The 25,654-nt window shown below is 34.4% G+C and overlaps 1 protein-coding gene across 1 annotated transcript; it reads right to left on the reverse strand.

Annotated features, from left to right (window-relative positions):
• Window positions 1-21,674: 21,674 nt before the first annotated feature.
• LOC115887631 (serine/arginine-rich splicing factor 4-like) lies at window positions 21,675-22,229 on the reverse strand. Its single transcript, XM_030907096.1, has one exon. It carries the CDS (start codon window positions 22,227-22,229, stop codon window positions 21,675-21,677), a length of 555 nt encoding a protein of 184 aa, XP_030762956.1.
• Between the last annotated feature and the right edge of the window lie 3,425 nt (window positions 22,230-25,654).

Here is a 25,654-nt window from a genome sequence, read left to right on the forward strand (position 1 = left end):
CCTCCCAGGCCCGGTTTTTCCATTAACATCGTCCCGTCTGTCCGTTTGTTCTCTATCACCGCATGTTCCCTTACCAACTCTGTCAAAAGCATTTTTTCCCTTTGCGTGTAGCTCATCTAATTTTAGGAACGTAACAAATTAAAAATTCTGTGTACAGTTGTCATGTGCTTCATTTATTACTTACCTGGGGTGGTATATCTGGTCAAAATAATCATTTTTTCTCTTGCCGCTTTTCAAATAAGTCCAAAATAACCGAGTTATTTTACTTTGAAAATACTTTTTATGAAAAAAATGCTTTTTTGTTTAAATTTTGAGAACCACTGGATCTTTTCTGGATTGTTCTTCTATGTAAATTTAATCTACTACCTATATTGCCATACTATCAAGAAATTATGTTCTTTAACTTAAAATTAAAAAAAAAATCATTTTTTTTTAAAAAATTCAGAATTTTCAATTTTTTTTTGCAAAAAATTCCTCATAGGCTTGTTTCTGAGGCCGAAATATACTACCATATACTTGAACTTATTTCTGGGACACCTGGGACCTATATAATAATAAAGTACCTATGTTTCAAATTAACCCACAACCTCCGCAGCTGCTGGGATGTTCTTGGAGTGTCAACTTCGGACTGGGCCTTAAAAAATCTTGTAAGAACCTCCCAGGCCCGGTTTTTCCATTAACATCGTCCCGTCTGTCCGTTTGTTCTCTATCACCGCATGTTCCCTTACCAACTCTGTCAAAAGCATTTTTTCCCTTTGCGTGTAGCTCATCTAATTTTAGGAACGTAACAAATTAAAAATTCTGTGTACAGTTGTCATGTGCTTCATTTATTACTTACCTGGGGTGGTATATCTGGTCAAAATAATCATTTTTTCTCTTTGCCGCTTTTCAAATAAGTCCAAAATAACCGAGTTATTTTACTTTGAAAATGCTTTTATGAAAAAAAATGCTTTTTGTTTAAATTTTGAGAACCACTGGATCTTTTCTGGATTGTTCTTCTATGTAAATTTAATCTACTACCTATATTGCCATACTATCAAGAAATTATGTTCTTTAACTTAAAAAAAAAAATTCAATTTTTTTTAAAAAATTCAGAATTTTCAATTTTTTTTGCAAAAAATTCCTCATAGGCTTGTTTCTGAGGCCGAAATATACTACCATATACTTGAACTTATTTCTGGGACACCTGGGACCTATATAATAATAAAGTACCTATGTTTCAAATTAACCCACAACCTCCGCAGCTGCTGGGATGTTCTTGGAGTGTCAACTTCGGACTGGGCCTTAAAAAATCTTGTAAGAACCTCCCAGGCCCGGTTTTTTCCATTAACATCGTCCCGTCTGTCCGTTTGTTCTCTATCACCGCATGTTCCCTTACCAACTCTGTCAAAAGCATTTTTTCCCTTTGCGTGTAGCTCATCTAATTTTAGGAACGTAACAAATTAAAAATTCTGTGTACAGTTGTCATGTGCTTCATTTATTACTTACCTGGGGTGGTATATCTGGTCAAAATAGTCATTTTTTCTCTTTGCCGCTTTTCAAATAAGTCCAAAATAACCGAGTTATTTTACTTTGAAAATGCTTTTTATGAAAAAAATGCTTTTTTGTTTAAATTTTGAGAACCACTGGATCTTTTCTGGATTTTTCTTTTATGTAAATTTAATATACTACCTAAATTCTCATACTATCAAGAAATTATGTTTTTTAACTTAAAACTAAAAAAAAATTCCAAAAATGTTTTCAAAAAATTCCGAATTTTCTTTTTTTTTTCGCAAACAATACCTACGAATATACTACCATATACTTGAACTTATTTCTGAGACACCTGGGACCTGTATAATAATAAAGTACCTGTGTTTCAAATTAACCCACAACTTCCGCAGCTGCTGGGATGTTCTTGGAGTGTTAACTTCAGGCTGGGCGTTAAAATATCTTGTAAGAACCTCCCAGGCCCGGTTTTTTCCATTAACATCGTCCCGTCTGTCCGTTTGTTCTCTATCACCGCATGTTCCCTTACCAACTCTGTCAAAAGCATTTTTCCCTTTGCGTGTAGCGTGTAGCTAAAATAAAATATTAAAAAGTGTATATAATACCGAAAACTTGTATGTAAACGTACAGACAAAATTTGAAATTTGAAAAACTACACCAAAATATTTGAGGTTAATGTGAATCTCCAGTCAGTCTCTTCATTTTAACATTTTTTTTTCTTTGGCCTTTTATCATTTCTGTTGGATAAAGACGTATTCCCTAGATCCAATCTATCCTAACCTAACCTAACCAAAATCCTGAGTAAGGCCCGGTTTTTTCCATTAACATCGTCCCGTCTGTCCGTTTGTTCTCTATCACCGCATGTTCCCTTACCAACTCTGTCAAAAGCATTTTTTCCCTTTGCGTGTAGCTTATCTAATTTTAGGAACGTAACAAATTAAAAATACTGTGTACAGTTGTCATGTGCTTCATTTATTACTTACCTTGAAATATTTATTAAAAAAATACAATATTAAATACTATATAATACCAAAAACTTGTATGTAAACGTACAGACAAGATTTGAAATTTGAAAAACTACGCCAAAATATTTGAGGTTAATGTGAATCTCCAGTCAGTCTCTTCATTTTAACGTTTTTTTTTTCTTTGGCCTTTTATCATTCCTGGTGGATAAAAACGAATTCCCTAGATCCAATCTATCCTAACCTAACCTGTATGTAATGTAAATGTGCTCTCTCTAAATAACTGGTGAACCCTTGCCACCAGCCTAGTGAATCCTTGCCACTAGTTCTTATAGTGAACCCTTGCCACCAGCCTAGTGAACCCGTACCACTAACTCTTGGTGAACCTTTGCTATCTATATAGAGAATGCATACTCTGTGAATCAACTCACCCTTTAATGGAGCTTTAACACTGCCACAACACTGTCACAATTTTATAACTATTTAAATTAACTATTTAGATTCGTATTTGAATTAACGTTTACCTTCTTTAAAAGGTTCAAAAGTAAAATGAATGTCAACATAAATATTAAACTGAGCCTCTCCGATATTGCGTGCGTCTTATATAAATAAAAAAATTATAAACCTTAATACATGTTTTAAGTGCCGTGGCCAGCGTTTTGTTTATATTATCACCGCATGCCTTTACGTAGTCTAAACAATCTGGAGTGATAAGCTTTTCTCCCTCGCCCGACAAAATTGTTGTGATTTTGTTACGGAGTTTGAAATATATGTACATGTTTGAAATATATGTACATGTACTATGAGGTAAAATATACAGGGTCTTACAGTAAATAAGACAGTGTTTTTTCAGTCACTTTTTGGTCTGCTTACGCTCTCTATATTAAGTTGTAAGATCCGGAGGGTATTACCCAAGTCCTTCGTCAGGTAGCTCCGGGAGGAAATGTTTTGGATCATATTGTCGGAGTGGTTGAGTATCCCTTGTGAGGCTGGGATATCCTCAAATAACCGTACAGAACGCCAGAGGTCCAGCAGCCAAGTTTGTAGACTATTTTGCAGTAGCTTTATGCTACGGTGCCCATGGTGCACCGGGGCGGCTAATCTACTTGCACCTCTAGGAAGTGTTAAAGAAATAAAATGTTATCAATTTAATTAAGAAATATTCGCTCTAGTTTATGCGAAAATCAATTATATGAGCCGCCTGGTTTTGACAAGAAGAAGGATTTTTTAGGCTGACATACGGGGGCGTGATTCTGATTTTAGGGAAAGAACTAAAAGAAGTATTTTTAGTCACGTACACATTATACAGGGTCTAACAATCCTCCCCCTTAAGTATTTGAATAAGGGAAACATTAATAAAACACTCAAGAGTTATTAAGATGATGAAAATTGAAGTACTAATAATATTGTATTCTATTATATGAAAAATAATATATGAGATTATTGTATTCTATTATATGAAAAATAATATATGAGATTAATGCTGAGATTAATGCTTAAAATATATGAATTGATAGATAAATTGATCCATATAGTAACTGAAATTTGTGAATAAAATAATTCCCGAAGGAATTTTTGATGCATAAAGGAATATGTAAGATTTCCATAAAGGAAATGTTGCCGATTTTTAACTCATTCAAGTTAAGGTTGGACAATTTAATGGATTCCATTCTTCATTCTTCGCTGTAAGGAGGTAATCTTGTTGTTTGATGCAACAGTCATCCACAGTTAGATCGAAAGACGGTATAGCGTTTGTATAATTTCTGGACTGATTGGATGTTGCAACTAGCATAGGAGATAATGTATAACATTTACATCTTGATTGTAATGTAAAAATTCCAATGCCTTGAATTCTGACGTTCAATATAGAGAGTATTTTATTCGCCGTTGAAGTAAGACGTGTGGTTAGATTCGCCTATATTTTCGTATAATTATTCTGTTTAAAGTGACTTTTATGAAACTAGGCAAGAATGAGTGCGAGTAGTGCTGGAAAAAATGATCATATAAAATCCTTGAAACCGCATAGTGAAGCGGCAAAAGATATCGGGCGCATTCCGATACACGTGATAAAAACAGTCAACCATTAGATCAGTTGAAAAAAGGCCAGTCTGCAGGAATAAAAACAAGAGCTCAAAAAAAGATCGACATTACCAATATACAAGGTGAAGCACAAAATATGGAGGAATTTCAGAATAAGATTACTACTGGAAATGAAGAAGTATGTATAAACAATTCGGACATTTTCAAACCAAGAACATCAATAATGCGTTCACCACCAGTTCAATCAGTAGACAACTTGAAAATAGTTGAAAATGAATTATGTTATCAAGAAAGAACAAGAACAAATTCAAGTCCTGGAAGAATAGAAAAAAACTTATTGAGAAAGCAACTATACAACCAACCAGATGACCTTGTATACGTACATAATGAAAACGTAGAAGACAACCAAGAAAATATAGATTCGATTGATGCTATATTTGAATCTTTGGAATCAATTGAAAATATTCTAAATAATACAAGTTGTGTGGATTGTGTCAAGGCATGCTCTTTTCATAACCAAAAAGCGGGGAGTGCGTTTTTTACAGTCTACAAACATCTCACAAAAGTGGCATATAGAATAGGGTTTTCCGAAAATAAAGAAATAGAATTAAAACAGCAGCAGAACCTCCAAATCGGTAAGGCAAGCAACGAGTATGAACCCAAAACTTGCTTAATTGAAAACAAAAAACCTTCAGACAGGCCAAAAATATTTAAAAAAACTTATAGTGAAATTGCACAGCTAAACAGTGAAGATAAAAATATAAAAGAAAACAAAATACCAGAATGGAAAACACCTAAAAAGGAAGATAGACACAATATTCTGATCAAAATAAAAGATGAACCGAGTTCAAAAAGGGTAGTTAAGGAAATTCAACAAAGTTTAATGAAGAATAATATTCATCAGCCTGTTAAGAATGTCAAACAATTAGACAATGGTAGTGTAATCATAGAATACCACAATAGTGAACAAGAAAATGTATTAAGAGACACACTGAAAAAGAACGAGTAATTCCAACTAAGAGAAAAACACTGTTAATCCAATGATAATGATATGTGGTATAAGCCTAGGATATAACCCTAAAGATTTTATCTATGAACTGGTAGAACAAAACCCAGATCTAAGGTGCAAATTTGGAGAAAAGGTACAAGGCTCTATAAAATTTGTTACCAAGCGCAAATGTAGGAATGACAGAAAAGAAAACTGGGTGTTACAAGTGTCCCCAAAACTGTTCAAGTGGTTTATGAGAAGTGACAATTTTAGTTTTGACTTACTCAAAGCATATGTACAGGAATATTATAATGTTGCAGTGTGTTTTAAATGCTGCAACTATGGCCATGTCGCAAAACACTGTACAGGAAAAACGTGCTGCTATAAATGTGGAGAAAACCACCTTGGAAACAGTTGTACGGCTGAAAGAACATGGAATTGCCCAAATTGTAGTAGACTTAGATACCAAGAAAATACTCATAGTGCTTTGGATGAAAAATGCCCAGCGTATCAACAGCAAGTTAAAAGATATAAAGCAATCATAAACTATGACACTGACGATGACCAGATTTTTTTAGAACAGTGAACCATGTAAATTATAGTGGGATGTACATAATGCACCAAAATATACAATGTCTCAGAAATAAAACATTAGAACTGGAAGTGCTATTAAATACAATGACAATTAAACCTAAAGTGTTGTTAATTAGTGAGCATTGGTTATGCAAGGAGGAAATTACGTTTGTAAAAATTAATGGATATTCGTTAGTGTCATTTTATGCGCGAGAGTCGATGGGGCATGGTGGTGTATGTGTCTACTGCGCAGAGAACATAAAATTTACTGAAGTAAAATTTATTGTTGATAGTAGCATTGAGGGTACAGTGGAGTATGCCTGCGCTGTAAACAAAGAAAACAAAATTATTGTAGTTTGTCTATATAGAAGAGGACTGAGTTGTTTTCAAGAATTTTTGGTAAGCTTTGAGCAAATTTTAAAACACATATGTACAGGGTGGGTCAAATTCGACGCTTTTAAATGGAAACACCCTTTTCTATAGGAGATAGGCAAAAACTAATATCGGTGTCTGGAGCCCAATTTTTGTCAAAAACATGATGGTGAAAACCGCATATCGATATCTGTTACCGATTCGGAGTTACCGGGTGTTTGTGAAAAAATGCATTTTTAACAAATCTCTGTAACTTTTTTGCTATGGAAAATTTTGTATTTTTATGAAAACATTTCCAAGGCACCTTTTTACGTAGAATTTAATGGTTTAAGTATAATTTTTTAAAAATTAATAATTTAAGAATTATCAATAGAAAATTTGATTTTTTATATGGGACACCCTGTATATTTTTAATTTATTGAAAAGAATTTAAAATTACCTTTCCAAAAATATAACACACTTGATATTTTGCTCGATTCATCTTCGAGATATAGAGTATATAAAAATTCGCCCGCTTTAAATAAGTAGGCTTTGAACGGCACCGGCTGTAATGCAAAAAAAATCTAGCTGTGAGCATCAATTAAAACGAAAATAATATTTGCTATGACAGATGCAGAATTTTATAACAATTTAAAATATATTTAACCAACATCAACACATTTAAACTATATCTAATAACAATAAAAATAAATCGCAAACCAAGACATGAGATTTTGCTACAGGTGTTCGACATATCGACTGTCTTCTGTTATGAACAGACGGGACCCTTTTTGAACATTCATCGCGGAATTCATTAACTCAGTGGGGGTGAAAGGTACCCTCTCATAACTTCTAAGTAGTTCTAATTCTTGTATAGATTATACGGAAGAATAAGGAACCTTTATTCTTCCGCAAATATATCCATAGGATTAGATCCATGGGCACTAAGTCAGGCGGCCTCGACGGCCAACGGCTGAGATCTTGGTAAGCTATACAATTATTATTTCTGAAATTGGCTGCAAAAATTTGCTGATAACTTCAGCGTTCAGAGGCGGTGCGTCGTCTTGCTGGAAAAAAATTGTTTTCGACTTCCATTAAGGGCATATCATCAATAAGGGGTCCAAAACCTACTAGTTAAAAGTGGCGAACTTTTAAAAATTCCGTATTTCGAAGGGGATTTTAACAAAATATCAAGTGTGCTATATTTTTGGAAAGGTAATTTTAATTTTTTTTCAGTTAATTAAAAATATAGAGGGTGTCCCAAATAAAAAATCAATTTTTTTGTTGATAACTCTTAAAATATTAATTTAAAAAAAAACATACTAAAACCATTAAATTCTACGTAAAAAAATGCTTTGGAAATGTTTTCATAGAAATACAAAATTTTCCATAGCAAAAAAGTTACAGCAATTTGTTAAAAATGCACATTTTTGAAAAACACCCCGTAACTCCGAAACGGTAACAGATATTGATGTGCGGTTTTCACCATCATGTTTTTGATGAAAATTGAGCTCCAGACACCGATATTAGTTTTCGTCTATCTCCTTTAGAAAAGGGTGTTTCCATTTAAAAGCGTCGAATTTGACCCACCCTGTACAGTTTTTTTAATTATAAATTAGTCATAGGAGGTGACTTTAATGTTAATCTGCTTGCCAATGATAATCAGTCAATAAGAATCTTTCAACCAACTAGAGTGGGGAAGTATTCTTCTTCACTAATTGATAATTTTTTTTACAATAACGACAAAGATTTTCAGGGGTTTGTTATTGATACAGCGCTATCTGATCATCATGTTCAAATTCTAGTAATTGATAGATATTTACAAGCAGATAATAAAATAAACTTTCAAGTTAAAAGAATATATTCCCAATCAAAACTAAATCATTTTTATGATGAGCTCTCTCAGACCACTTGGGTGTCAGTATATGAATGTGACGAGGTAAACGCAGCCTATACAGTTTTCTTTCGGGAATTTATGATTCCATTTAATCAAATATTTGTAAAGAAAAAAGTTAATGTTTCTAATAAGAGGCATAATAATTGGATTACATCTGGTATTAAAATATCATGTAAAACTAAAAAGAAATTATATGCAAAACAAATTAACGGACAAATATCAGAAGAATATTATAAAAATATTGTAAAATTCTTAAAGAGGTTATTGTTAAGGCAAAGAGCATATTCAATAAAACTTTTATTTTGAATGCCCATAACAAGACCAAGGCAACTTGGAAGTTAGTTAAAAGTATAACACAGCAGGAATATAAATCACCTAGTGTATTCGCAAATTTTTCGGAAAAATATAATGAAGACCTTATCTTAAATAAACTAAACGAATATTTTGTTTCTTCCTCTCATACAGTATTAAATAGTAACAAAACAGAATTTCAAATTAAAATAAATAACAATTCTTTATTCTTACTTCCTACAAATCCAACAGAAATTCAAAAAACTATCCTCAGCTTAAATAATAAAACATCGGTTGGTGATGATGAAATACCGATTAAAGTTTTAAAAAAAGTATCGAATATTATTTCAACACCTATAGCATATGTGATGATGGTGTTAAAGAATGCCCATGTCAGGGCTCTACACAAAAAGGGAGAAAAAGACCATGAGGAAAACTACAGACCAATATCCTTACTCTCAAATGTCAGTGAAATTTTTGAAAAAATCATATCTAGCAGGTTTATTGAATTCTTTGAGCAACACTCACTACTCTCGGACAGACAGAATGGCTTTAGAAAGGACAAGTCTACGATACGCGCAATTTACCAAGCTTTAGAAAAAATATTAAATTCATTAAATAATAACAACAAGACTTTAGCAATGTGCATTGACCTTTCTAAAGCTTTTGATAGAGTGAACCATCAAATTCTATGCAAAAAGTTGGAAATCTACGCTGTTAGGGGGGTGGCTTTGGATTTGATTAGAAGATATTTAGAAGGTAGAACTCAGCAAGTAATAGAATATAACGACCATGGTACATTATGGAGGTCAAAAAAACTTTCTGTAAGTCCTGGAGTTCCACAAGGCTCTATTCTCGGTCCTTTTTTATATATAGTATATACTAACGAACTCCCACTGGTATCCTCTGAATATATTACACTTTATGCCGATGATGCAAACATCGTTTTTAGTGAGAAAGATAATTATGAACTGGAGTTAAAGGCTGTTAATACTTTGGAAACCCTAAATGATTACTTTTTGGCTAATGACCTTTTACTGAATGTTTCAAAAACACAGCTATTATTATTCGGAAACAGAACAAGGGAGATTATTAAATTGCTCTATAATGACAACGAAATTGTTTCTGCCGAAAATGTATCACTTCTGGGAATTAATGTAGATAGAAGGTTAGATTGGAAATATCACATAGCATGTGTTGTTTCTAATATAGCTCGTTTTAGTTACGCAATGAAAATTATCTCTGAAAATATATCTGAAGACGTTGCAATAACAGCATATTATGCCTACATAAACTCTGTAATACGCTATGGCTTGATCTTCTGGGGGAACTCATCGGATGTTAATAGGATAATGATTGTACAGAAGCGCTTATTCGAAACATTTTCAAATTAAGTTATCGTGAAAGTTGTCGCAAATTTTTCATAGAAAGGAAAATACTAACAATAATCTCTATGTATATTCTGGATTCGGTAGTATTTGTTTACGACAATAAAAGTCTCTTTAAAGAACCAGAGTTAAAACATCAATACTCTACTAGAAATAGGGATATGTTACAAACCAACAAGAGCAACTACACGTATGTACAGAAGAATGTAAAGCACAGCATTGTAAAGTTATATCATACTTTCCCACTCTCAGTTACTGATTTACCTAGACCAAGATTACGGTTAACCCTAAAAAATTATCTATTAGACAAGGCATTTTATACGCTAGATGAATTCTATGCAGACAAGGGTAAGCTGTTAATATAGCATTTAATATTATTTGTAGTAGGTATTATTGTGTTTTCAATTTATTTTCTTGTTAAAATTATATAAATATTGAAACTAGTAAATTATGGTTATGTAATACAGTATAAAGACTCTTCAGAAAAGTATTTTAGGAATCATGTTTATATTACGATACATTTAGTAGTATTTGAGTGTTTTAGTATCTTGAGTTTTTTATTAACATGTTCCACACCCATCTTGGGTCAATTTATGTAATTGTATTACTTGGAACTAATAAAGATTTATCTATCTATCTATCTATCTATCTGATTTGATTTGACAGACCACAATTTATTGTTCCTAGGACAGGATGTGTAACAGTAAATAACCATTGATTTTTAGAAAGGGGATGCCAAAGCTCAATGTCTGATTTTAAACCTTGTTGTTCCATATGTTCTTGAAAGCTGCATGAGTTGTTTTGTTTTTAGGTCAACTTCACAGGTGGGTCTTTTCTTTACTAAATAGGTTTTTACTTGACTACAGATGAAGTCTTCAGGTGGACTTGATATACAATTTGATAGATCCTTAAGCTCGCTGTAGTATGTTCTCGTTGAGCTCTAGAAGGCGTAAGAAAAGGCTGTGTTGATTAATTAAAATAGATTACAGCGTTTTTTTAAACATTACCACTGCGAACAGCCACTTTTCGTTGGTAGAGCAGTCGTGGATATGGTATTTCACTGGAAAGAAACTAACTAACAATAATAAATCAAAAATACAAATATTGGGCGCCAGACATGAACAGAGAAAGAAAACACAGTTGTTTATTACTTAAAACTAGTGACTATATTCATTCATGATGTATTCTGATGGTAAATAATATTGTAGAATTTTAATCATTATAGTGGTTAGTTTATGTCGAAGAAAGTTATGTCAAAAATAATATTAAATACGTTCAATGAGAGACTATGGAAAATACAATATAGATAGAGCTATAGAAAATATAAAAAAGGTAGCATTACTTTAATTAATTTGTTAAATTTTATATGATATTAAATCTAAAATGTTGCAAGCCGTAGATTCTAGAATCGGTTCGGTTATTCATCTGTCAAAATGACGCTATTTATATATAGAAAGTAATACTATTACAAGACATAATGTTCGCAAGGAAACTAAGATCTAAATCATATTTTAAATACTAATCTGACATAATAAATTTAACCACTAAACGTAAAGTCTGTACTATATTATTCAAGACTGAGAATATAGAACATGTAAAACATTAAACCAGAACTTAAAATTAAGCTGTTCGCTCTTGAAGCAATCCTGTTTCAAAGATGTAACGGTAATGATTTGGTGGGATTCGTATCTCTGTACTCTCTCTCGCCCAATGCAACAAAAGAGGCCAGGATGAGGACACCATGAACCAATACAGCCGTAACTATTGACTAGGCTTAAAAACAGGAACGAAGCAGCATGGAGCTTACGCTACATCCATACTGGAACAATCTGTACATGAGACAAACCATGCACACAGTGGACACTCGTCCATAGGACATCTGTACATGGGAACACTACCCGTACCTTGGAACACTACTAGGACCTTGGATAATGCCCGTACCTTGGAAATAGTCCGTAATTTGGAGAAAGTCCGTACCTTGGACATCCAACCATAGGAAAACGGTACAGGGGAACACTACTCGTACCTTGGAACACTACTAAGATCTTGGATAATGCCCGTACCTTGGACACTGTCCGTACCTTGGACATCCAACCATAAGACCCTAAAAATACGAAACTCTTGTTTAAAACCAAACAAGGTCTAATAAACAAAATAAACCTACCTCGAAACACTTCCGAGGGCTCAATAATAAACAAAAGAACTGTCCTTCCATTTAACATACTGGAGGACAACAGTAAAAGTACATCAACGTGTCAGCAAAATACAAATACGAGTTAAGGTGGGTCAATCCAAAACTCTACCCTAAAAATACTCATTAATAATAACGAATCTAAAAAAGATAATAACTCATCTTTACCTGTAGCTTCGAAATAGCAGCCGATTCAAATTATATAGCCAAATTTAAATACTTGCAATTTCTCTAAGTCGGGACTGTTGAGATGGCCGACCGGCCAAACCAAAAGTGAAGTTAAGCGCGGAGAGCGAAACCTTGGAGCGATGTTGAGAGCGCCTCCACAGAGCAGTGAAACGATAACAGGGTTGTCGACTAGAGAACGTAAAAATTACGCCAAGCGCCTCAAACAAATTATCAGGCCTGAACGATAGTTTAGTTTAGTTTAGTTTAGTTTAGTTTAGCTTAGCTTAGCTTAGCTTAGCTTAGCTTAGCTTAGCTTAGCTTAGCTTAGCTTAGCTTAGCTTAGCTTAGCTTAGCTTAGCTTAGCTTAGCTTAGCTTAGCTTAGCTTAGCTTAGCTTAGCTTAGCTTAGCTTAGCTTAGCTTAGCTTAGCTTAGCTTAGCTTAGCTTAGCTTAGCTTAGCTTAGCTTAGCTTAGCTTAGCTTAGCTTAGCTTAGCTTAGCTTAGCTTAGCTTAGCTTAGCTTAGCTTAGTTTAGGTTAGTTTAGGTTAGTTTAGTTTAGTTTAGTTTAGTTTAGTTTAGTTTAGTTTAGTTTAGTTTAGTTTAGTTTAGTTTAGTTTAGTTTAGTTTAGTTTAGTTTAGTTTAGTTTAGTTTAGTTTAGTTTAGTTTAGTTTAGTTTAGTTTAGTTTAGTTTAGTTTAGTTTAGTTTATTTATTAGTAATAACATACAAGAAAAGTATTTTTACAAGTCAAAAAAAAAATATATATATAAAATGATAAAAATTGATAAAAATTTAGTTTCTACAGTTTTTTTTTGTTGTTGTTTTTACATTGCATCATTAATACACAAATTTGATAAAATAAAATTTATACAATTAAACAATAGAAAATCATTAAAACCTTAATATTAAAACAAATATGTATGTCAAATATATGTTATAAATGAACAGATACAACACACAAACACTAACATAGACAAAACAAATGAAATCACAGACTAAAGCTGGAACTGAAGTACTCCTCAAAAGAAAAAAATGCATTAATCATAAGGTAGTTTTTGATTTCTGTTTTGTACTGATTAAAATTAAGAGCCTTAATTCTAGCTGGTACCAGGTTATAAAACTTAATGCTCAAATATCTTGAACCATTCTTGGATCTCTCAAGCCGGCAAAAGTCCTGTACAAGATTGCTATTATTTCTTGTTGGGTAGCTGTGAAAATATTCATGTGACCTGTATAGATCAAGATTTTGCTTGACGAACAACAAACACTGCATAATGTACACACAGGGCAAAGTTAAAATCTTAAATTTTTTAAATAAATTACGACAATCCTCCCTGTAACCCACCCCTGCAATAATACTCGTATACTCGATAATAGAGTATTAACTCTTTTCAGAGCCAATGACAATACGCTAAAAAACATGTCCAAGTCACCATCCGGTGCACGATATACCGTGATGAGTTGCACATTTGAGGCTATAAGCAGAATACCTGTAATTTCGCAGTGTTGCTCGAGGGAAAGGTTTTCAAGATCCAACAGGTCACAAATTAAATTATCTCTGATATAGATACCTACACCACCATGAGACTTGACTGTTCTGCAAAATCCAGATACCATATTGTAATTTTTAATGGGAATAGTGTTCAACTCCTCTGGCACCAGCCAGTGCTCATTTAAACATAAACAATCTGCTGAGATTTCATTGAGGAGCACTTCAAAATCTAAAAAAGAGGTACGCAAACATTGAACATTATAATGGACTATTTTTAAAGATTCGTTGCTTCTGAGATTTCCTTTTGACGCTGCTTTCTTTCGTGTTAAAGCGACTCTGTCAATTTGTCCTTTGGATTCCTCAGCTGTCAGTTCTTGGTAGACAGTGGGCGTTGAATGCGAAGAAAATGGTTGATGGTTGCTCCAAGAGGCCATAAATTAGGAGACATCACCGCCTCCCTGTTCAGTTGAGGGACACCCACCTTGAATGAACTATAAAAACGATCCTTTTTGGTGACCATTTTTTCACACAAACAATCTTCATCTAACTTGTACTTATTAAGAAAGGCAATCACATCATCAGCTTTCGTGCTTTCGTTCGCAAGACCAGAGATAAATATCCACGCTTTTCTTGAGATGACTGCAACCCTTAACAAGTCGTCATTATTTTCACCTTTCTTAGGATTTGGCCTAGTATTTTGCCTAATTTTCTTGTGGAAATCCCTTTGATGTACATCACCATTACTTGGTCTAGAGGTGCTAGTCATGGTATTGACTTCTTGCAAGGGATCAGGTTTGTTACCCTTTTTGGAACGGTTTCTCGGGCTAACAGTTTTCCACGACCCCGAATCCTCTATATTATCCGTTTTATTTAGGAAAAAGTTTTGTTTTTGTTTTGACTTTTTAGATACGTCATTGTTGCTGTCAGAATAGACGTTATTGACATTGACATGCAGTGTTGCCACATGATCAGAATTGGATTGATTACTTTCATTTTCTTCTTTTTCATTGGCTAAGTCCAGGTCGTGTGTCAATTTGATTACGTCACACCACGTTTTTGGCGCGATGTTTTCTAGCCTCCTAACCTCACCTTTTGATGTTCCGTGTTGATTTATCAATCTTTTGTTTTCTTCCTGAAGCAGATGATTGTTTTCTTCTAGCAAGGTGTTCTTTTCTTGTTTGATTATCATTCTATAGAGATCCTTTTCGCGGCTCCAGGACTCTTCATAGGCGTACTCCGGCACATGGCGACACTTTGCCGATTTTTGCGTTGCAGCTTGAATAAGGCATGCAGAGTGGTAGTGATTCACACATTTCCCGCACTTTATAAAGTTTTTTGTTGATTTTTTGCAATGAAAACACAGTTTTTCACTACAGTTTTCCAATATTTTATCGGACGGTTTGTTAGGAACAACATCACCGTCGGACATCTTGAATTAGCTTTTACATATATCATATATAAAAAAGACATGTAACGAACTAAAAACGTTACAAGATTGTGCTGTTTTATTATAAGAGTTTAATGCATCCGATATTATATAAACTTGTTGTTTCATAAGTGATTGCAATTCGTTATTATCTTTTGCTATTTTTTTTCGATAGATTGTGTATAATATAAAGCATCATCAGCATCTGGAGTTCCAAAAAGCCGCTTGATTGCATAAGAAACACCATTTTAAACGTTCTCGTTCGAATAGTTGAATCTATATTATGACCTGTTAAATAACATATAGAATCGAATTTTTCGTTTAGAATTTTAAAATTATTTGACATTAGTTCTGATGATTCACTACAAGTAAATTGAGAATTTTTATTGAGACGATTAGTATTGTTTGATTTTCTTATATTATTACATAAAGGCGTTTTTTATTACATAAAGACGTTTGATACATTTTATATCCAAAATTCAATTTTTCTTCATACTCGTATATACTTAGAATAAGAGAGCAACGTGAATTTATCATGAGAAATTCGAGCTTGTCCTAAGCTATAAAAAAGATTCCAGAACGATCGTTAATATTTGTTATCTCGTACGATAGGTTAGTATTCGTGATAATGGATTTAATTATTGAGGTCAGGATGAGCAATGCCAGAACCGAAGTCATCTGTAAAAAATGGTTTAAGTAAGTTATGACGATAAACAGCTGTTTTATTATTATTTAGTAAAAACTTAACAGTTTGATGTGAATATGTTTTAATTATTTTATACGGACCTTTGTAAAGAGGCGAGAATTTTTTATTTAATCCGGGTTTTGTAAATTTATTTTGTAAGTAAACATAATCTTCATCTTTATATTGATATTGATTTAATTTTTTGTCATAATAATTTTTAGATGTTTGTTTTGATTTAATTATGTTTTCTCGAGCTATTTCAAAACTTTTGTTTAATTTTAATTTAAGGTAAGAGTAATGATAATCATATGTATACTTAAAAATTCTGACTTAGATATCAACGAACTAGGAACGAAGGCTTTATGTCCGAACATGAGTTCGAAAGGACTGAAATTAGTAGATTTTTGAAAATGAGTATTGTATGTGAACATAGCTAAAGGAATATATTCATCCCAATTATTTTGTTGAGGGTTTATGTAATGTTTTAGATATTCTTTTAATGTGGAATGTGATCGTTCAAGAGCACCATTAGTTTGTAGATGATAGGGGGTAAAATGTGACGGATTTTAAGTAATTTATTAAGATCCTTAATTACGTTAGTTGTACAGTACCACACCCCCCGTACTGATGTTATATTTGTTTATATTCTGTGGTTGTTGCACAGGCATTCTTTTTTTTTCTTTTTGAGAATAGCGAGTGACCTGATGTAATGAAAATACACCATAATAATTTGAAGCCATATGCACCATCTTTGGATGTTCTAAAATCAAAATCTCCTCGATTTTTCTTGAGGTCTGCATCAGACGCAAACTGACAATATCCTAGCTGATTTTTTCTTATAGTTCCCGTAGCCCTCACGCCTTTATCTGTTAGGGATTGTATTAGGGGCAAAGTGGTGAAAAAGTTATCGAAATAAATACTGCACGGAAGTTCTAATTTCGAAAGTAAAACATCAGTGTACTCCAATACAAGAGAAGGCCCCAACCCTAAGTTTTGTAGCAATTCTTGATCTCAGATTTTGCTCCCTGATATGGTTCATACCAATAGCTGAAGCACCAACCCATAGTTTATACCCATACCTTAACGGCTTGCCTCGTATAAACTGTTTCCGGCCGAAGTAAGGTACCATAGCTTCCTCGACGCAATGAAACTCATCAGTTGGGGCGAAATCAAGAAATCGACTATTTATTTTATCACAAAAGGGCCGACCTTAGCAAATCTATCGTTCTTGTCCAAATTATTGTTATGTTTGGTCGGCATAAGCCGCTCTGTCCCTTTACTTAGAGCGGCATATGCCGCTTTGTCCGCGAACGTGTTAAAATACTTGCACTTATTTCTGGGGCACCGTGTATAATAATAAAGTACCTGCGTTTGAAATTAACCCACAACCTCCGCAGCTGCTGGGATGTTCTTGGAGTGTTAACTTCGGGCTGGGCGTTAAAAAATCTTGTAAGAACCTCCTAGGCCCGGTTTTTTCCATTGACATCGTCCCGTCTGTCCGTTTGTTCTCTATCATCGGATGTGCCCTTGCCAACTCTGTCTAAAGCATTTTTTCTCTTTGCGTGTAGCTCATCTAATTTTAGGGATGTAACAAATTAAAAATACTGTGTACAGTTGTCATGTGCTTCATTTATTACTTACCTTGAAATATTTATTAAAAAAATACAATATTAAAAACTGTATATAATACCGAAAACTTGTATGTAAACGTACAGACAAAATTTGAAATTTGAAAAACTACGCCAAAAAAATTGAGGTTAATGTGAATCTCCAGTCAGTCTCTTCATTTTAACGTTTTTTTTTCTCTAGCCTTTTATCGTTTCTGGTGGATAAAAACGAATTCCCTAGATCCAATCTATCCTAACCTAACCTAACCAAAATCCTGGGTAAATGTAATGTAAATGTGCTCGCTCTAAATAACTGGTGAACCCTTGCCACCAGCCTAGTGAATCCTTGCCACTAGTTCTTATAGTGAACCCTTGTCACCAACCTAGTGAACCCGTTCCACTAGCTCTTGATGAAACTTTGCCACCTATATAGAGAATGCATACTCTGTGAATCAACTCACCCTTTAATGGAGCTTTAACACTGTGACAATTTTATAACTATTTAAATTAACTATTTAGGTTCGTATTTGAATTAAGGTTTACCTTCTTTAAATGGTTCAAAAGTAAAATCAATGCCAATCTAAATATTAAACTGAGCCTCTCCGATATTGTGTGTGTTTTAGATAAATAAAAAAATTATAAACCTTAATATATGTTTTAAGTGCCGTGGCCAGCGTTCTGTATATATTATCGCCGCATGCCTTTACGTAGTCTAAACAATCTGGAGTGATAAGCTTTTCTCCCTCGCTTTCTCTGTTAGGGATTGTATTAGGGGCAAAGTGGTGAAAAAATTATCGAAATAAATACTGCACGGAAGTTCTAATTTCGAAAGTAAAACATCAGTGTACTCCAATACAACAGAAGGCCCCAACCCTAAGTTTTGTAGCAATCCTTGATCTCAGATTTTGCTCCCTGATATGGTTTATACCAATAGCTGAAGCACCAACCCATAGTTTATACCCATACCTTAACGGCTTGCCTCGTATAAACTGTTTCCGGCCGAAGTAAGGTACCATAGCTTCCTCGACGCAATGAAACTCATCAATTGGGGCGAAATCAAGAAATCGACTATTTATTTTATCACAAAAGGGTCGAACCTTAGCAAATCTATCGTTCTTGTCCAAATTATTGTTATGTTTGGTCGGCATAAGCCGCTTTGCCCCTTTACTTAGAGCGGCATATGCCGCTTTGTCCGCGAACGTGTTAAAATACTTGCACTTATTTCTGGGGCACCGTGTATAATAATAAAGTACCTGCGTTTGAAATTAACCCACAACCTCCGCAGCTGCTGGGATGTTCTTGGAGTGTTAACTTCGGGCTGGGCGTTAAAAAATCTTATAAGAACCTCCCGGGCCCGGTTTTTTCCATTAACATCGTCCCGTCTGTCCGTTTGTTCTCTATCATGGCATGTTCCCTTGCCAACTCTGTCTATAGCATTTTTCCCTTTGCGTGTAGCACATAATTTTTTTCTTTGGCCTTTTATCGTTTCTGGTGGATAAAAACGAATTCCCTAGATCCAATCTATCCTAACCTAACCTAACCAAAATCCTGAGTAAATGTAATGTAAACCTGCTCGCTCTAAATAACTGGTGAACCCTTGCCACCAGCCTAGTGAATCCTTGCCACTAGTTCTTATAGTGAACCCTTGCCACCAGCCTAGTGAACCCGTTCCACTAGCTCTTGGTGAAACTTTGCCACCTATATAGAGAATGCATACTCTGTGAATCAACTCACCCTTTAATGGAGCTTTAACACTGTCACAATTTTATAACTATTTAAATTAACTATTTGGGTTGGTATTTGAATTAACGTTTACCTTCTTTAAAAGGTTCAAAAGTAAAATGAATGCCAATCTAAATATTAAACTGAGCCTCGCCGATATTGCGTGCGTTTTAGATAAATAAAAAAATTATAAACCTTAATGTATGTTTTAAGTGCCGTGGCTAGCGTTCTGTGTATATTATCGCCGCATGCCTTTACGTAGTCTAAATAATATGGAGTGATAAGCTTTTCTCCCTCGCTTTCTCTGTTAGGGATTGTATTAGGGGCAAAGTGGTGAAAAAGTTATCGAAATAAATACTGCACGGAAGTTCTAATTTCGAAAGTAAAACATCAGTGTACTCCAATACAACAGAAGGCCCCAACCCTAAGTTTTGTAGCAATTCTTGATCTCAGATTTTGCTCCCTGATATGGTTCATACCAAAAGCTGAAGCACCAACCCATAGTTTATACCCATACCTTAATGGCTTGCCTCGTATAAACTGTTTCCGGCCGAAGTAAGGTACCATAGCTTCGTCGACGCAATTAAACTCATCAATTGGGGCGAAATCAAGAAATCGACTATTTATTTTATCAAAAAAGGGTCGAATCCTAGCAAATCTATCGTTCTTATCCATATTATTGTTGTCACAACAATGTATATTTGACAAAATATGTTTAAAACAGTTTCGAGACATAGAATTAGACACTATATTATTATGACAATCAGAAGAATTTTCCCAAAACATTCTGCGTTTTGGAACCGAAACGTAACCACTCAAGAGAAGTATGACAAAAAAAAACTTTGATTTATTCTGCGGTAATATCGGACCTGTTGTTTTTACTAGCTGCGTAGTTATTAGTGTATAGTGTAAAAAACAAACATATCTATTATCTCCTTGCCAAAAAAGTTTCATACAGTATTCATATTAAAATTTCTAAACTCAGCATCATCTTCTTTGTTGTCCTGTGACTTGATGTAAGATGCAAAGATAAATATATTTTTTTGTTCACACCATTGCCATATATTTCGGGTAAGAGTTTTCAATTCTGGAAATTGCACTCTACCCATTCTATTTATATACGCAATGGCTGTCGACTTATCTATGCGAAAGACAACGTTACAATTATTTAAATTTCCTGCAAAACATTTTAACCCAAAAAAAACCGCCAGCAGTTCTAAGTAATTAATGTAAAAGGTTTGTTCTTTTTTATTCCAGAATCTGTACGTCTTTTGACCCTCGTAATAAACTCCCCAACCAGTTTTTGAAGCGTCCGTGTAAATTTCTAATTCAAATGAGATAAAGAGTCCAATCTGTTATTTGTATTTAAGGCCCTTTTCCACCATAATATATCATTAATTATTAATGACGGAATAATCATGTTATCGTTATAATTGTCGCCAGACTTTTTCAATTCTAAAAAATTTATTCTCTCAAATAACTTAGTGTATAGCCAACCGTAACGTAACATGCAGGCCATGCATAAATTTCGCAAAGTCCCTGATCTTGCATTTTTTATTTGTGCTAAGGAGCTTATTTATTCTTGTCATCTTTCTTGGCGGCAAATATACGCTCATTTCTGTCGAGTCATAACAAAAACCCAAATATTCGCATTTTTGGCTTGGAATAAAGCAGCTTTTCTGATAATTAATTATAAGGCCCAATTTATTTAAAATGTTAATTGTCCGATTAACATTTTCCCTACATTCTTCGAATGAATTTTCAATCAGCAGAAAATCATCCAAATATATTACGGAGAGAAAACCTCGATCCCGTAAGAAACTTATTATTGGTTTCATCAGTTTTGTAAATATATAGGGTGCACAGTTTAGACCAAACGGCATGCAGGTGTATTCATATATCGAGCCTTTATATTTAAATCTTAGGTATTTTCTATCAGATCGATTTATTGGTATAAAAAAATAGGCGTCTTTTAGATCAAGAGTTGCCATAAAACAGTTGGGTTTAATAAATTTTGAAACTATTTTGTGATCTTCTATTTTAAAATGCTTTGTTGGTATAAAAGTATTTAGACGTTTTAAGTTTAGGCATTTTAAGTTATTTTTAGATGGCAGCCTCTGGCTACCATCAGGTTTTTGTCTTGAAAATATAGTTGATAAGAATTGGCCTTTATGCGGAGAAACTTTAGTTATGGCTCCCTTCTTTAATAAGTCTTTAATTGAAACTGTGATTTCATTAGCTTGTAGGGTAGACCAAGACGGCTCTTTGGGGATCGTGTTTTGCCTTGGTTTTCTGAAAAATGGTATTCTTAAACCATTAACCCATCACAAAATATTTTTGTCAGTTGTCCTTCCAATTTTTAATAAAAATTTTAGTCTCCCGCTAATTTTACTAACCTCAGAAAATTCAACTATTTGTACTTCTGGAATTTTTGGTGGTTCCCTGAGGAGTTGCGGTACTGGCTTGGAGGTTGTCTGTTGTCTCTTCCTGTTGAATGATGTTGACTGTTTCTGGGTAGTGGTGTTGACGTCCGCCCTGACGCCCCCTCTGTGCTGGTCTGGGCAGACTTCTTGAGTTTAAAGGACTGCTATATTGTTGGTGGCTTTCACGGGGGCGATTAACAGCAGGACTGCTTTCATTGTTCTCCTCCCGAGATGACGAATGTCTTGGTCTTGGTGAGCCATCGACAGTATCTTCATGTCGGGGTTTGTCAGACACATCTGCGTGCCCCCTTTTTCGTCTTCGCGAAACCACTTGATCAGCGGTTTGCGGAGGACTGGCCGATTTGCCTCGTTCCCTGGATCGTAACTTTTCTTCCAGGTCCTTAATTCTTTCCATCGGGTACTTCCACTTGACCCCCTGAGGGCTATCACTATCTTTACGTTTTTTAGATCGGTTGTCCTTTTCTCGACTTTCACTTCTATCCCGGCGACAGCGGCGAGATTTGTCACGATTCGGCATGGTACGCGAATAAACAAAAATTATAGTTATATCACTGCAACTGACGACGCACTGTGTTAGTTGACACACGAAAGCAGAATGACGCAATGGGCGACTCGGCGAGCGGAGCTATAGATGAATTTTCTTTAAACTGTGTGGGTTGAGACTGCGATAAGGAGTACTACGTTATCTCTTATTTACGAAACGAGGCCGAAATATAATTGACTTGGTCATTTTTGCATGTACAATTTTGTTCATATTACAGACATGGCCAAACAAAAATACACTTTTATTTAATAAATTAACACCAAAAAAACAAGTTTATTTCTATTTTTTACAATAAAATATTTATAAATGCAAACAATAACGAAAGGGCTGTTATATTGACAGCTAAAACTAATCCTAATCCGATTCGGACCAAACTGGTAGCTCTGGTGCTACATCCTTCTTTGTATTTTCTGCTGGGATAGACTGATACCAGGCATGAAATTCAGAAGTAATACCTTCCGAATTCCGTCTTACATAGTTTTAAAAGGTCCTTTTTTCACATTTGAAATTGGAATCTATGTGGTATACAAGCGTGGTATTCCATTTGGCATGACAAGACTGTTTACATTGCTGCTACAACGTCCAGCTACGTTAAGCATACGAAACTCCGGATCACTATAATTGTACTTAAACATCATGAACTGAGGTTTAACTCTTTCATATCGCATACATTTAATTTTAAGACAGTTAACACGTTCTCCACTTTCGTCCATGGTTCTGTTTTTCAAAGTCATAACAACTAAGCTCTTTAGGTCGAAAAAGTCATTATACTTTAACTCTTGGGTCACTTTTTTTTATTTAGGCCGCGATTCGAACGCGCCAGTCGAAAAACATTCAACTAATCATGCATAGTATAAACAGGAACGTTCTTTTTGGCATTCTCTATTCCACTATGCATAGAGTCGACTTCCATGTAGGAATGGCCAGACTCTAAAAAATTGTGCTCTATAATATTTAAAGTGCTGTTTTGTACCATGAATAAAAATAAAGCGGCAATAAACTGATTCCTGTTCCGTCCGCTACAGGTATCAGAGAACAAACTTATTTCAGTGACATTATCTGGCAAATTTTGTATCTAACGGTACAGCCATGTGCCTATTTCCGAACTACCTCTCTGACCATTAATCCCAGGCCACGTGTAGCAATGGGCTTTCTGTGAAGGTGCCTCGTAAATTGTAAGATTATATGCACATAGCTTTCTGCTATAGTACCTTAGTGAAACATCTGAGGATGGTATTTGCAGAACGCTGTGCAAATCAAAGGTGACACTTACGAAACAATCATCAGTCATTGCACGCTCCTTATCTAATTTTTTTGCATTGTTTGCTTCGTTTCTTCTCCGAATATGACATTGGTAGTTTTCTTCTAGGTCAGCTGATTTTTCTTTCAAGTAGTTCGCACATGTCAAGCACTGGTCTTTTTTCAGCTTGAAAAAAGACAAGTTAAAGTTGTTGCAAAATATGTGGCGGTAGGTTATTTGGGATGTATATTCCTTATTTTTGTTTTTACAATCTTTGAAATAGACAAGTTTGCATCTAAATACTCTCGTTTAGTCGATGCTCTACAATAATGAGAGGCCATAGTCGGAAAACTTCGTGAGCATTTATTTCAGCAATGATTTGTGGTTCTGTTTTATTAGCAGGCTTTTTTTTACCACGTTTATCGTTTGCAGCAAATATTCCTGTTTCATTCACCCCAGAAAATGCCTTGTCTACCGGGCCATGGCTAATGCACAAAGTTCGCAAAAAACATTTTGCAAACTCTAACTTTCATAACAAAAAATAATAATACCGGCTGCTAGTTTTTTGTTCACCTTTCCCAAATCGAATTCTTCTGCAAGCAGGTTCTTTACTTGAAACACAAGAGAGAATAAAATCTTTTTGGCGATTGTAATCTAGTTTCCAAAATTCGGAACATAACAGGTCTCTAAGTTGGTCATCAAAATGAATTGAGCATTTAAACTTACAAGAACTGCAATTCGTGACTTTAGGTTTCTTTGCTGCTCTGATTATTCCTTTGGATTCGTATAGCAAACGCGACATTCTCTTCTTTTTATTAATATTTTTTCCAATGCGCAGGATCAGCTTTTTTCCAACGGCACATTCGTTTTGATAAGGGAGTATCGCTATCGGAACTTGATTCTATGTTTGATTGGCCCCTATTATCACTTGGGATATAATAGTTATCGCTACTACCTACCGAAAAGTCCGAACCATCATTTTCATATTGTGTAGGAACATTTTCCTGCCTTAAATGTTCATCAACAAGGGCATTACTTATCGTACTTGGGCAATCTTGCATTGCACTAGAGCATAATGAACACAATTAAAAAATGTTAAGTAGATAAGGAAAAAGACAATTAAACTAAAAGTATTTACCTTCGTCAATGTTGCTTGTCGCAGATAAAGTGGAGAGCCTTTGGACCAACGATTTTGAACAACACGGTCCTAAAAACAATACGTGTTATTAGTAGCTGGCCCTATTGCATCCTACTAAAAACTTTTAAAATGCACCGTCCGTTTACAATCTCAAAATATTTTTTCGAGTTCAACATAACCTCAAAATAGGTTAAATCGATAATAAAAACCAATAAAAACTATAAAACTCTTACCTTCCTTATATATATTTGAAGCAGTCGTTTCTGAACTATCCAAACACATTTGCACTAAAACTTTTCCTCTGGAAGCCATATTACGAGTACAAGCACAATAATTTCCTCAGATTTTCTTATTTATGCATGTAAACACACTGCCTGGGCATTAAAAAGTGACTAAGTCGTAAGGTAACTTGGGGTAACATCATTTTCAGCTTTTTATTCCAGTATTTTAACCTGAATGTGCAAAAAAAATTATTCTCATACCAAAACTTTTATTTATCATCAAATAACATAAAGAAATACTCTAAACAAAACAAATATAAATGAACTGCTAAAAGTAGTTTTTTTGAATAAATTTATTTATTTATTCGTGTCAGAAGCATCATCAAGATTACTTTTCATATACCTATAATATCACATACAACAACAATAATTACATATAATAATAATAATAGTAAGTAAATTGCAAACATAAAAGTTATACATGAAACCAGGAGTACATTAAAACATAGATATAAAACAAACATAGCATGTATAAACATCATTTGAGACGGAAAACTAAACATGTTTTGCCCAGAAGCGGGCGACGTCAATTGCGTTCGACTTTGCTGCCATAAGGTCCTCTATAGTGCACTTGGCGTGGCACAGTGGGCAAGTATACATATGTTGGGTGGTTTGTAGTGCTTCACATTCGCAGAGGTTGGAGTCCACATGGTAGCCCCACTTGGCAAGAGTGTCTCTCGATCTCGCTGTGCCCGTATGCAGTCTGTTAAGAGCTCTCCAAGTTTCCCAGTTTTCATCG

Source organism: Sitophilus oryzae, unplaced genomic scaffold, assembly GCF_002938485.1.
Source record: "Sitophilus oryzae breed Bouriz unplaced genomic scaffold, Soryzae_2.0 scaffold_578_pilon_pilon, whole genome shotgun sequence".
Classification (NCBI taxonomy): domain Eukaryota; kingdom Metazoa; phylum Arthropoda; class Insecta; order Coleoptera; family Curculionidae; genus Sitophilus; species Sitophilus oryzae.